Source organism: Petromyzon marinus, unplaced genomic scaffold (genome assembly GCF_048934315.1).
Source record: "Petromyzon marinus isolate PM22_M1 ecotype Great Lakes invasive population unplaced genomic scaffold, UKy_Petmar_22M1.pri1.0 PM_G_Scaffold_34, whole genome shotgun sequence".
Taxonomy (NCBI): domain Eukaryota; kingdom Metazoa; phylum Chordata; class Hyperoartia; order Petromyzontiformes; family Petromyzontidae; genus Petromyzon; species Petromyzon marinus.
The window spans coordinates 2,481,302-2,494,046 of record NW_027422917.1 but is presented as its reverse complement, the minus strand read 5'-3'; the positions used below and the strand labels follow the sequence as shown (position 1 = coordinate 2,494,046).

The window sequence follows — 12,745 nt, the reverse complement described above, 5'->3', positions numbered from 1 at the left end:
GTAGATACCACTGGTTCTTTGCGTTCTGCAGATGTAGATGCCACTGGTTCTTCGCGTTCTGCAGATGTAGATGCCACTGGTTCTTCGCATTCTGCAGATTATGATGCCACTGGTTCTTCACGTTCTGTAGATGTAGATGCAACTGGTTCTTCACGTTCTGCAGATGTAGATGCCACTGGTTCTTCGCATTCTGCAGATGTAGATGCCACTGGTTCTTCACATTCTGTAGATGTAGATGCCACTGTTTCTTCACATTCTGTAGATGTAGATGCAACTGGTTCTTCACTTTCTGTAGATGTAGATGCCACTGGTTCTTCGTGTTCCGCAGATTTAAATGCCACTGGTTCTTCATGTTCTGCAGATGTAGATGCAACTGGTTCTTCACGTTCTGCAGATGTAGATGCAACTGGTTCTTCACGTTCTGCAGATGTAGATGCCACTGGTTCTTCATGTTCTGTAGATGTAGATGCAACTTTTTCTCCACGTTCTGTAGATGTAGATGCCACTGGTTTCTTCACGTTCTGTAGATGTAGATGGAACAGGTTCTTCACGTCCTGTAGATGTAGATGCAACAGGTTCTTCACGTTCTGCAGATGTAGATGCCACTGATTCTTCACGTTCTGTAGATGTTGATGCCACTGGTTCTTCGTGTTCTGCATATTTAAATGCCACTGGTTCTTCATGTTCTGCAGATGTAGATGCAACTGGTTCTTCACGTTCTGCAGATGTAGATGCAACTGGTTCTTCACGTTCTGTAGATGTAGATGCCACTGGTTCTTCATGTTCTGTAGATGTAGATGCCACTGGTTCTTCACGTTCTGTAGATGTGGATGCAACTTTTTCTCCACGTTCTGAAGATGTAGATGCAACAGGTTCTTCACGTTCTGCAGATGTAGATGCCACTGATTCTTCACGTTCTGTAGATGTTGATGCCACTGGTTCTTCGTGTTCTGCATATTTAAATGCCACTGGTTCTTCATGTTCTGCAGATGTAGATGCAACTGGTTCTTCACGTTCTGCAGATGTAGATGCAACAGGTTTTTCACGTTCTGTAGATGTAGATGCCACTGGTTCTTCATGTTCTGTAGATGTAAATGCAACTGGTTCTTCACGTTCTGTAGAGGTAGATGCCACTGGTTTCTTCACGTTCTGTAGATGTAGATGCAACAGGTTCTTCACGTTCTGTAGATGTAGATGCAACAGGTTCTTCACGTTCTGCAGGTGTAGATGCCATTGGTTCTTCGTGTTCTGTAGATTTAGATGCCACTGGTTCTTCACGTTCTGTAGATGTAGATGCAACTGATTCATCACGTTCTGCAGATGTAGATCCCACTGGTTCTTCGTGTTCTGTAGATGTAGATGCAACTGGTTATTCACGTTCTGCAGATGTAGATGCCACTGGTTCTTCACGTTCTGTAGATGTAGATGCAACTGGTTCTTCATGTTCTGCAGATGTAGATGCCACTGATTCTTCACGTTCTGTAGATGTGGATGCCACTGGTTCTTCACGTTCTGTAGATGCCACTGGTTCTTCACGTTCTGTAGATGTAGATGCCACTGGTTCTTCATGTTCTGTAGATGTAGATGCAACTGGTTATTCACGTTCTGCAGATGTAGATGCCACTGGTTCTTCATGTTCTGTAGATGTAGATGCCACTGGTTCTTCACGTTCTGCAGATGTAGATGCCACTGGTTCATCGCGTTCTGCACATTATGATGCCACTGGTTCTTCCCGTTCTGCAGATGTAGATGCCACTGGTTCTTCACGTTCTGCAGATGTAGATACCACTGGTTCTTTGCGTTCTGCAGATGTAGATGCCACTGGTTCTTCGCGTTCTGCAGATGTAGATGCCACTGGTTCTTCGCATTCTGCAGATTATGATGCCACTGGTTCTTCACGTTCTGTAGATGTAGATGCAACTGGTTCTTCACGTTCTGCAGATGTAGATGCCACTGGTTCTTCGCATTCTGCAGATGTAGATGCCACTGGTTCTTCACATTCTGTAGATGTAGATGCCACTGGTTCTTCACATTCTGTAGATGTAGATGCAACTGGTTCTTCACTTTCTGTAGATGTAGATGCCACTGGTTCTTCGTGTTCCGCAGATTTAAATGCCACTGGTTCTTCATGTTCTGCAGATGTAGATGCAACTGGTTCTTCACGTTCTGCAGATGTAGATGCAACTGGTTCTTCACGTTCTGCAGATGTAGATGCCACTGGTTCTTCATGTTCTGTAGATGTAGATGCAACTTTTTCTCCACGTTCTGTAGATGTAGATGCCACTGGTTTCTTCACGTTCTGTAGATGTAGATGCAACAGGTTCTTCACGTTCTGTAGATGTAGATGCAACAGGTTCTTCACGTTCTGCAGATGTAGATGCCACTGATTCTTCACGTTCTGTAGATGTTGATGCCACTGGTTCTTCGTGTTCTGCATATTTAAATGCCACTGGTTCTTCATGTTCTGCAGATGTAGATGCAACTGGTTCTTCACGTTCTGCAGATGTAGATGCAACAGGTTCTTCACGTTCTGTAGATGTAGATGCCACTGGTTCTTCATGTTCTGTAGATGTAGATGCAACTGGTTCTTCACGTTTTGTAGATGTAGATGCCACTGGTTTCTTCACGTTCTGTAGATGTAGATGCAACATGTTCTTCACGTTCTGTAGATGTAGATGCAACAGGTTCTTCACGTTCTGCAGGTGTAGATGCCATTGGTTCTTCGTGTTCTGTAGATTTAGATGCCACTGGTTCTTCACGTTCTGTAGATGTAGATGCAACTGATTCATCACGTTCTGCAGATGTAGATCCCACTGGTTCTTCGTGTTCTGTAGATGTAGATGCAACTTGTTATTCACGTTCTGCAGATGTAGATGCCACTGGTTCTTCACGTTCTGTAGATGTAGATGCCACTGGTTCTTCACGTTCTGCAGATGTACATGCCACTGGTTCATCGCGTTCTGCAGATTATGATGCCACTGGTTCTTCCCGTTCTGCAAATGTAGATGCCACTGGTTCTTCACGTTCTGCAGATGTAGATGCCACTGGTTCTTCGCGTTCTCTAGATTTCACTGGTTCTTGACGTTCTGTATATGTAGATGCCACTGGTTCTTCGCATTCTGCAGATGTAGATGCCACTGGTTCTTCACATTCTGTAGATGTAGATGCCACTGGTTCTTTGCGTTCTGCAGATGTAGATGCCACTGGTTCTTCGCGTTCTGCAGATGTAGATGCCACTGGTTCTTCGCATTCTGCAGATTATGATGCCACTGGTTCTTCACGTTCTGTAGATGTAGATGCAACTGGTTCTTCACGTTCTGCAGATGTAGATGCCACTGGTTCTTCGCATTCTGCAGATGTAGATGCCACTGGTTCCTCACATTCTGTAGATGTAGATGCCACTGGTTCTTCACATTCTGTAGATGTAGATGCAACTGGTTATCTGGTTATTCATGTTCTGCAGATGTAGATGCCACTGATTCTTCACGTTCTGTAGATGTAGATGCCACTGGTTCTTCACGTTCTGTAGATGCCACTGGTTCTTCACGTTCTGTAGATGTAGATGCCACTGGTTCTTCATGTTCTGTAGATGTAACTGGTTATTCACGTTCTGCAGATGTAGATGCCGTTGGTTCTTCGTGTTCTGAAGATGTAGATGCCACTGGTTCTTCACGTTCTGTAGATGTAGATGCCACTGGTTCTTCACGTTCTGTAGATGTAGACGGCACTGGTTCTTCACGTTCTGCAGATGTAGATGCCACTGGTTCTTCACGTTCTGCAGATGTAGATGCCACTGGTTCTTCGCGTTCTGCAGATGTAGATGCCACTGGTTCTTCATGTTCTGCAGATCTAGATGCCACTGGTTCTACACGTTCTGCAGATCTAGACGCCACTGGTTCTTCTTGTTCTGCAGATGTAGATGCCACTGGTTCATCACGTTCTACAGATGTAGTTGCCAATGGTTCTTCACGTTCTGTCGATGTAGATGCCACCACTGCCATTTATTGTGCGTGGAGGTTGAACTTACGACTCTCATTCCAAACGGGCAACTGGACAAACGGGATAGATTTTTGTATTATCTCTAAAAGTCTTTAAGTTGAAGGTTTGTAAGTAGAGTAGTGCATGTACAAACTCGTGCGAACATTTCCCCGCAGCGGCGTTGCTGCATCTGACCGGCGGCCACGATGAGCTGGGGCTACCTCACGCAGCTGCTGGAGAAGGTTGATCGGCACTCCACCTTCCTGAGCAAGCTGTGGATCACCACCTTCCTCATCTTTCGCATCGTTCTCACGACGGTCGCCGGCGAGTCCATCTACTACGACGAGCAGGGCAGCTTCGCGTGCAACACGGCGCAGCCCGGCTGCGAGAACGTCTGCTACGACAGCTTCGCACCGCTCTCCCACGTCCGCTTCTGGGTGTTCCAGAGCATCGCGGTCGCCACGCCCACCATCCTGTACCTCGGCTTTGCAGTGCATCGCATCACCAGGTACGGAGGTCCCCGGAGGGAGTTTTCACAGCGGGGGAGCTACGGTGGAAATTTGAATGGCTGCCCGCAGTTGGAAATGTTTTAGTTTGTTTTTTAATTAGGCTGCGCCGTCGATTTGGTCACGAGTTTGAACGGTGAAAGGGCCGGCAAGGTTTCCCCTTGACTTAGGAATGGAGTTCCGTTCCCGAGCCCCCCCGTCGGTACGTCCGAACGGCTAGTTTACTTCAGGAGAGCGAATCTGCGCTGTGTTTAAACACGCACACGGTCAGCGTCGTGAAATACGCTGCGGTTCAACAGCAAAAAGGGAAGCATTGTTAAACTCTTCAACAGTAAGAAATATAATACATCTGCATGCGATATTATAATTGCGTAGTGTATCTATATTTATTATAGGGAATTTTGTGAATATGTGTGTCTGTTCGAAATGTTTAGCGTACTTCCCGACATGCAACACACTTGAAATTTGCCATGTGGGTACTTTCCAGACTGTACACCATGCAAACATAAAAATACACTTTTTTTGGGGGGGGGGGGGGGATGACGATGAAGTGTGACGAGAATCGATATCTGGTGAGCTTTCGTGGTATCGAGTAATTGGGAATAGGCCGATTCTAAAGAAATCTACAACCTTCGATTCCTTTGCGCGATCTAAAGAATCGAATCTTGGCGCGCGAGCGTACGTTTTTTTTCCGCCGCGCGTTGGGTTTTATTTAATTTTTTATGAATGAGGTAACGATCATCGTTTATTTTTTTATTTGTATATGTTATGTTTTTAAGTTTTGATAAGTTTTTCAATATTTTTTTCCCCCGGGCAACGCCGGATGCTTCCCGCTAGTAGTAAATAAAGCGTAAAATAAAGGAAGGTAAATATTTTCACTTACCTCGAGTCCCGATGCTGGCTTGCTTGTAGCGCACAGACATCCACAACAACAACCGCCATTTGCCACTAAGCGGTGGTGACGTCACCACGGTGCTTGTGCCAGGCTACGTGCACGGTAAGGCCACGCACACACAGACACACGCGGACGCGCACGGGGCCACATGCGCACAAAGACAAAAATCCCCCATGTAGCCTTCACAGGCTGTCGGGATAAGCGCTGCTCGTGAGCGGCGCCTCAAAGCACACGAGGGGGGTCTATGGCCAAAGCCACGCCGGGCTGCATTTTTCTCCCCAGTTGGCAAAGTTTTTACAAATCGCATCAGCTACTCATTCGAGGCTGAGTCGACCTAGGGTAGGCCCAGGACCGATTCAGATCATTGCCACCGGCACGGACACTTTAAGTGGTCTCTCAGAGGCGACGATCAGAAGTGAAAGTGGAATCCCGGACAGCCTCGTAGCTGTCGCTGTTCGTCGTAATGTCGCGTTTCATAGCGAGCGCATATTTCCATTTGCTCGCGACGTTTCACACCGAGGGGTGAAACTTAAACGCCGCCGCTCTCTGTCGTGGTAGGATCGAGTACAAGCGAGACGAACAAACCAAGCGAGCCAAGCGAGCCGGCGGCCCCGACCGCGTGGTTGAATGCACGGAGAAAGAGGAGGAGGAGGTGGAGGAGGTGGAGGGTGAAGAAGATGGCAAGGGGAAGCAGCACAACGAGCGGTGGTGGATCAAGACGGACGGCCTGATGGTGGCCTACACCCTCCAGCTGCTGGCCCGCACGCTGGCCGAGGTTGGCTTCCTGGTGGGGCAGTACCTGATGTATGGCTTGGAGGTGGCCCCGCGCTTCAAGTGCGTCCGTGACCTCTGCCCGAATAGCGTCGACTGCTTTGTGTCGCGCCCCACGGAGAAGACCGTCTTCCTTCTGGTCATGTACGCAGTCGCCGGTCTCAGCCTCCTGCTCCAACTGTCCGAGATTGCCTACCTGGGGCTGGGCGCCATCCACGACTCGCTGAGCGGGAGGCACCGGCCACGGAGCAGGTGGGGGGCCTCGCCGGCGCGGTTGGCATTGCGTCACGTAAACTAAACGTGCCGGGTCGCTACCGGCTCGACACTCGCCGGCTGTGTGTCAGAGAGTGACCCCAACTACGCCGACAATTCGAGTTTCCGTGCCGTTTCGCCGATGATGACAACAGCAAAAAACATCATGGGACCTCCCTTGCCAGTAACAAAATATAAGAATATGTTTGACCCTTTTCTAGAAATAAAACAGCTGTGTGAACATGATAACACCAAACGTAAACCTCTTGCAAGGAATCATCTCACTGCATTGGCCACACACACGGTACTTGTAATGAACATGCAAACAGAAAAAAACATGCTCTGGTAGTCTACGAGATGATGATGATGATGCATTGTCTTTGAAACTGATTGTTCCACACCAGAGACAGCTTTCTTTAGAGCCTCGTGTGTCTCACCCTGAGCTGTCAATGTCTTCGTAGTGGCATTGTCCTCTCATCTAACACTGTTTGAGACTAGGCTCTAAACAAAGCTGTCTCTTATTTTTGGTTCTTTCGCTAAAGTCACGTGGAAGGGAAATAATATTGGTTCCGTCAGCTCCCCAACCGCTATATATATAGATGATGTGTGTAGTTTATAGTGTAGTGTATGTGTTGATAGCTATGTATAGAGATGTTGTGTGTAGTTTATAGTGTAGTGTATGGTGTAGTGTATGTGTTGATAACTATGTATATAGATGTTGTGTATAGTTTATAGTGTAGTGTATGTGTTGATATCTATGTATATAGATGTTGTGTATAGTTTATAGTGTAGTGTATAGTGTAGTGTATGTGTTGATAGCTATGTATATAGATGTGTGTAGTTTATAGTGTAGTGTATAATGTAGTGTATGTGTTGATAGCTATGTATATAGATGTGTATAGTTTATAGTGTAGTGTATGTGTTGATAGCTATGTATATAGATGTTGTGTGTAGTGTATAGTGTAGTGTATAATGCAGTGTATGTGTTGATAGCTATGTATATATGTTGTGTGTAGTTTATAGTGTAGTGTATAGTGTAGTGTATGTATTGATAGCTATATATATAGATGTTGTGTGTAATGTATAGTGTAGTGTATAATGTAGTATATGTGTTGATAGCTATGTATATAGATGTTGTGTATAGTTTATAGTGTAGTGTTTAGTGTAGTGTATGTGTTGATAGCTATGTATATAGATGTTGTCTGTGTAGTGTATAGTGTAGTGTATAGTGTAGTGTATGTGTTGATAGCTATGTATATAGATGTGTATAGTGTAGTGTATAGTGTAGTGTATGTGTTGATAGCTATGTATATAGATGTTGTGTGTAGTGTATAGTGTAGTGTATAATGCAGTGTATGTGTTGATAGCTATGTATATATGTTGTGTGTAGTTTATAGTGTAGTGTATAGTGTAGTGTATGTGTTGATAGCTATGTATATAGATGTTGTGTGTAGTGTATAGTGTAGTGTATAATGTAGTGTATGTGTTGATAGCTATGTATATAGATGTTGTGTGTATAGTGTATAGTGTATGTGTTGATAGCTATGTATATAGATGTTGTGTGTGTAGTGCATAGTGTAGTGTATAGTGTAGTGTATGTGTTGATAGCTATGTATATAGATGTTTTGTGTGTAGTTTATAGTGTAGTGTATAGTGTAGTGTATGTGTTGATAGCTATGTATATAGATGTTTTGTGTGTAGTTTATAGTGTAGTGTATAGTGTAGTGTATGTGTTGATAGCTATATATATAGATGTTGTGTGTAGTGTATAGTGTAGTGTATAGTGTAGTGTATGTGTTGATAGCTATGTATATAGATGTTTTGTGTGTAGTTTATAGTGTATTGTATAGTGTAGTGTATGTGTTGATAGCTATGTATATAGATGTTTTGTGTGTAGTTTATAGTGTAGTGTATAGTGTAGTGTATGTGTTGATAGCTATGTATATACATGTTGTGTGTAGTGTATAGTGTAGTGTATAATGTAGTGTATGTGTTGATAGCTATGTATATATGTTGTGTGTAGTTTATAGTGTAGTGTATAGTGTAGTGTATGTGTTGATAGCTATGTATATAGATGTTGTGTTTGTAATGTATAGTGTAGTGTATGTGTTGATAGCGATGTATATAGATGTGTGTAGTTTATAGTGTAGTGTATGTGTTGATAGCTATGTATATAGATGTTTGTAATTTATAGTGTAGTGTATAGTGTAGTGTATGTGTTGATAGCTATGTATAGATGTTGTGTGTAGTGTATAGTGTAGTGTATGTGTTGATAGCTATGTATATAGATGTTGTGTATAGTTTATAGTGTAGTGTATAATGTAGTGTATGTGTTGATCTCTATATATATAGATGTTGTGTGTAGTGTATAGTGTAGTGTATAATGTAGTGTATGTGTTGATAGCTATATATATGTTGCGTGTAGTGTATAGTGTATGTGTTGATAGCTATGTATATAGATGTTGTGTGTGTAGTGTATACTGTATAGCGTAGTGTATGTGTTGATAGCTATGTATATAGCTGTTGTGTGTGTAGTGTATACTGTATAGTGTAGTGTATGTGTTGATAGCTATGTATATAGATGTTGTGTGTAGTTTATAGTGTAGTGTACAATGTAGTGTATGTGTTGATAGCTATGGATATAGATGTTGTGTTTGTAGTGTATAGTGTAGTGTACGTGTTGATAGCTATATATATGTTGTGTATATTTTATAGTGTAGTATATGTGTTGATAGCTATGTATATCGATGTTGCGTGTGTAGTGTATGTGTTGATAGCTATGTATATAGATTTTGATTTAAAGCTTTCGTGACTGCAGTAATTCATATTCTTAGCTCTTTCGGTAAAGTCACGTTGAAGGGAAACAATAAAATAATAAAATATATAAAACAATAAAAATTCTCACGACGTTTCGACCATAACACAAACGGTCGTCATCAGGTGTGTCGGTTTGCATTAATTAATTTATTTTTTACAGTGTGTTTATTTATTTTTTAAAAACGTCAGCGCCACGCGCAGCGATTTGGCAGTTTATTTAGAAGGACGAGTCCATCTATGTTCTGAAAAGAGGAGGGGGGAGACGAAAAATTAATGTATGCTGTCTGAAAGCCACTGTAAGCGTGAACAATCAATTAAGACCTGAAATGGTTAATCAAATCTTTCCAATGATTGCTAAGCCAGAATCCATCTTCTCGGTTGGAATTGTCTCTGTGCTTGTATATGTGGATAGCCTCATGAACGAATCTCTCATGGTAGCCAGATGGCTTACAAAGAACCTCTGTCTTGGAAAAGTCAATGTCATGTGAGCCTACTGAATTATAACAATGATCTGCCACGGCCGAGGTGTTGGTCCTACGGTGTTTAAGGTCTGCTTTGTGTTCACGGATGCGGTCCGAGACGTGGCGTTTGGTTTCTCCAATGTAACTACTACCACAGAGGCAACTTAGTTTGTAGACACCAGGGTACTGTATGTCCGGAATCACTTCTTTTACAGACGGAACCAGATCACGGATTTTATGTAATGTGTTGAAACGGACCTGGATCTTGTGTTTATTCAAGATTTTAGAGATCTTTTTTGTGATCCCCGCAATGTAGGGTAAAGTGGTGGTTTTGAAAGGCTCCTCAAGAGGGTCCTTCATGGTTTGAGTGATAGCTTTGCGGATTGTATAGTCGGAGTAACCATTAGCCTTAAGAACTTGGTGTACGTGCTTGAGTTCACTGACTATGTGTTCCTGGTCGGATATGCATTGGGCTCTATGTTACAGAGTCTTGATGAGAGAATTCTTCTGTGATGGATGGTGGTGGGAATCCGGTTTTATTGTTTTATATATATATTTTATTATTTTATTGTTTCCCTTCAACGTGACTTTACCGAAAGAGCTAAGAATATGTATATAGATGTTGTGTGCACTATACACTGCACTATACACTGCACTATACACTACACTATACACTGCACTATACACTGCACTATACACTACACTATACACTACAATACACTGCACTATACACTGCACTATGCACTGCACTATCCACCGCACTATGCACTGCACTATACACTACACTATACACTGCACTATACACTACACTATACACTGCACTATTCACTACACTATACACTATACACTGCACTATACTCTGCGCTATACACTACACTATACACTACACTATACACTACACTACACACTACAGTACACTATAAACTACACTATACACTACTATCCACTGCACTATACACTACACTATGCACTGCACTATACACTACACTATACACTACACTATACACTACGCTATACACTACACTACACACTACAGTACACTATACACTACACTATACACTACTATCCACTGCACTATACACTACATTATACACTGCACTATACACTACACTATACACTGCACTATACACTGCACTATACACTACACTATACACTGCACTATACACTACTATACACTACGCTATACACTACACTATACACTACACTATACACTACTATACACTACACTATACACTGCACTTTATACTACTATACATTACACTATACACTGCACTTTATACTACACTATACACTGCACTATACATGCGATATAACCAAAAAACCCTCTATCATGGAGAGTGTATATATATTTTTTGTTAATGAAAATACTCTTATTGAAATTCGACTCGTTTCTAGGGTGGCAGATGCCGGCGAGCCGGAGTCCACGGCGGGGCCCAGAGCGACGTCACCATCGGAATTGTGGCAGCTCCGTGACGAGGTGCAGGAGCTTCAGACGGAGCTGGGGGCGACGCCGAGGGCCCACCAGGAGCCCCCCGAGCAGGCCGCTGGCGGCGCCTCCCACGGCGTGGACGCGCCCCACGACCTGCACGTCTTGATTTAGCGGGATGGTTTTACTCTCGGGCGTAGTTATCGCTCAAATCGCTTTTTGCCATCCCACGTTCCATTTACTCGGCCCCCCAATGCCACGCCGCCGTTTTGATCGTCTCGACTTTGGAGGTTTTCTTGACATTCTTCCGTCAAGATTCAATCGGAGGCGACCGTTTGCGCTTTTAAGATTCGAGCGGCAGAGCGCGGGCACCCCGCTAACGCGCTCGCGACGGCACGGGGGGCACGCCAGCACCCAGCCTCGTGGCTCGGGGGATTCGGCGCTGGGTTTGTAACCCAGAGCGTTGAGAGTTCAAATCTCCTTAGAACGCGTTTTGTGTGGCATTGTGGCTTTCGCATTCGGCCAACGTATAAATGCACGAGTCGGGGGGGGGAATGTTTGCGTGAGTGTTTAATCAATATGGAGGTGTGTTTTGATTAAAGCAACCCAAATATTTTTGTTACTTTAGCTTACTTCTTAATTTGCGTGAGTTTCTGTTTTCATTGTTTTGTTAAACTTCCTCGTTCATCGGTGGATAAGAGGGCCTGAGTTTAGCGGGCACGTCGTTATTATACCGTAACAGCCTGCTCCGATTTATATTTTGTCAAACCAAAAGGCGTTTAAGATGCTGGCTATGCGGTTTGTGAACAGCTGTGGCCAAATCTGAACGGCAGGTGACACAGTTCATAATAAAGGTTTTTGGGTTAGATCGCGTTTATTTATAAATGTGTCGTAACCCTCCAACACCCGACACAGCCAATCAGCAAAAAAAGTGTCACGTTGACAAAAGACAAATAATTCACTACTTCAGCCCACCGGTGTGTTGAAGAGTTAATCCACATTTACAGTTTGAGTACGATGTTTCGCTGGTAAATACATCCAGCATCATCAAGCAATTCGCCAGAATGGTAAAGCCCTCGCTTGCTCCCAGTTTTTATATAGAGCAGCAGGGTGACGTCATCACTTAACTCATATCAGGTGCATTGATTAGAGGCGGAGGGGGGGGGGTATTGTAATTATATAATCGATTAGTAATCAGTTATTGGTTATGATTAGTAATGAGTTGTAGATTAGTAATTCTTTAAATGTAATGTGTATTATTTAATAATACGCTTCCAGGCCGCACTAAGCCGGTAGCTGTCAGAGCGATTAAAGTTATTCTTGTTCCTCTCAATTTCAATGGATTCTCTAATTAGTCTTTGCCGGTAATAATTCGTTTTACACACCACTGCAACATTGTCAAAATCAATTGAGTGTCCTTGTTGACAAGCATGTTCTGCCACTGCCGACAGTTGTGTTTGAGATAATTTAATATTTCTCTGATGTTCTTTTAGTCTTACGCTGATGTTACGTCCCGTCTGCCCAATGTAGCAGCTGCCACATGAACAATTAATCCGATATACACCTTCTGTTGATAGTTCAGGTAATGCATCTTTAGTGCAAGATACTAGTTTTTGAATTTTGTGTACTGTACCAAATC

General features: G+C 43.4%; 1 protein-coding gene across 1 annotated transcript in view; it reads left to right on the top strand.

The window, feature by feature from the left end:
- Positions 1-11,728, top strand: part of LOC142915706 (gap junction gamma-1 protein-like) — a 38,065-nt gene extending 26,337 nt beyond the window's left edge. The window contains exons 2-4 of the mRNA XM_076061401.1: positions 4,155-4,486; positions 5,938-6,402; positions 11,076-11,728. Coding sequence (XP_075917516.1) covers positions 4,185-4,486; positions 5,938-6,402; positions 11,076-11,280 — 972 coding nt within the window. The 5' untranslated portion in view covers positions 4,155-4,184 and the 3' untranslated portion in view covers positions 11,281-11,728. The remainder of the gene's footprint in view (positions 1-4,154; positions 4,487-5,937; positions 6,403-11,075) is intronic.
- The last annotated feature ends 1,017 nt before the right edge of the window (positions 11,729-12,745 follow it).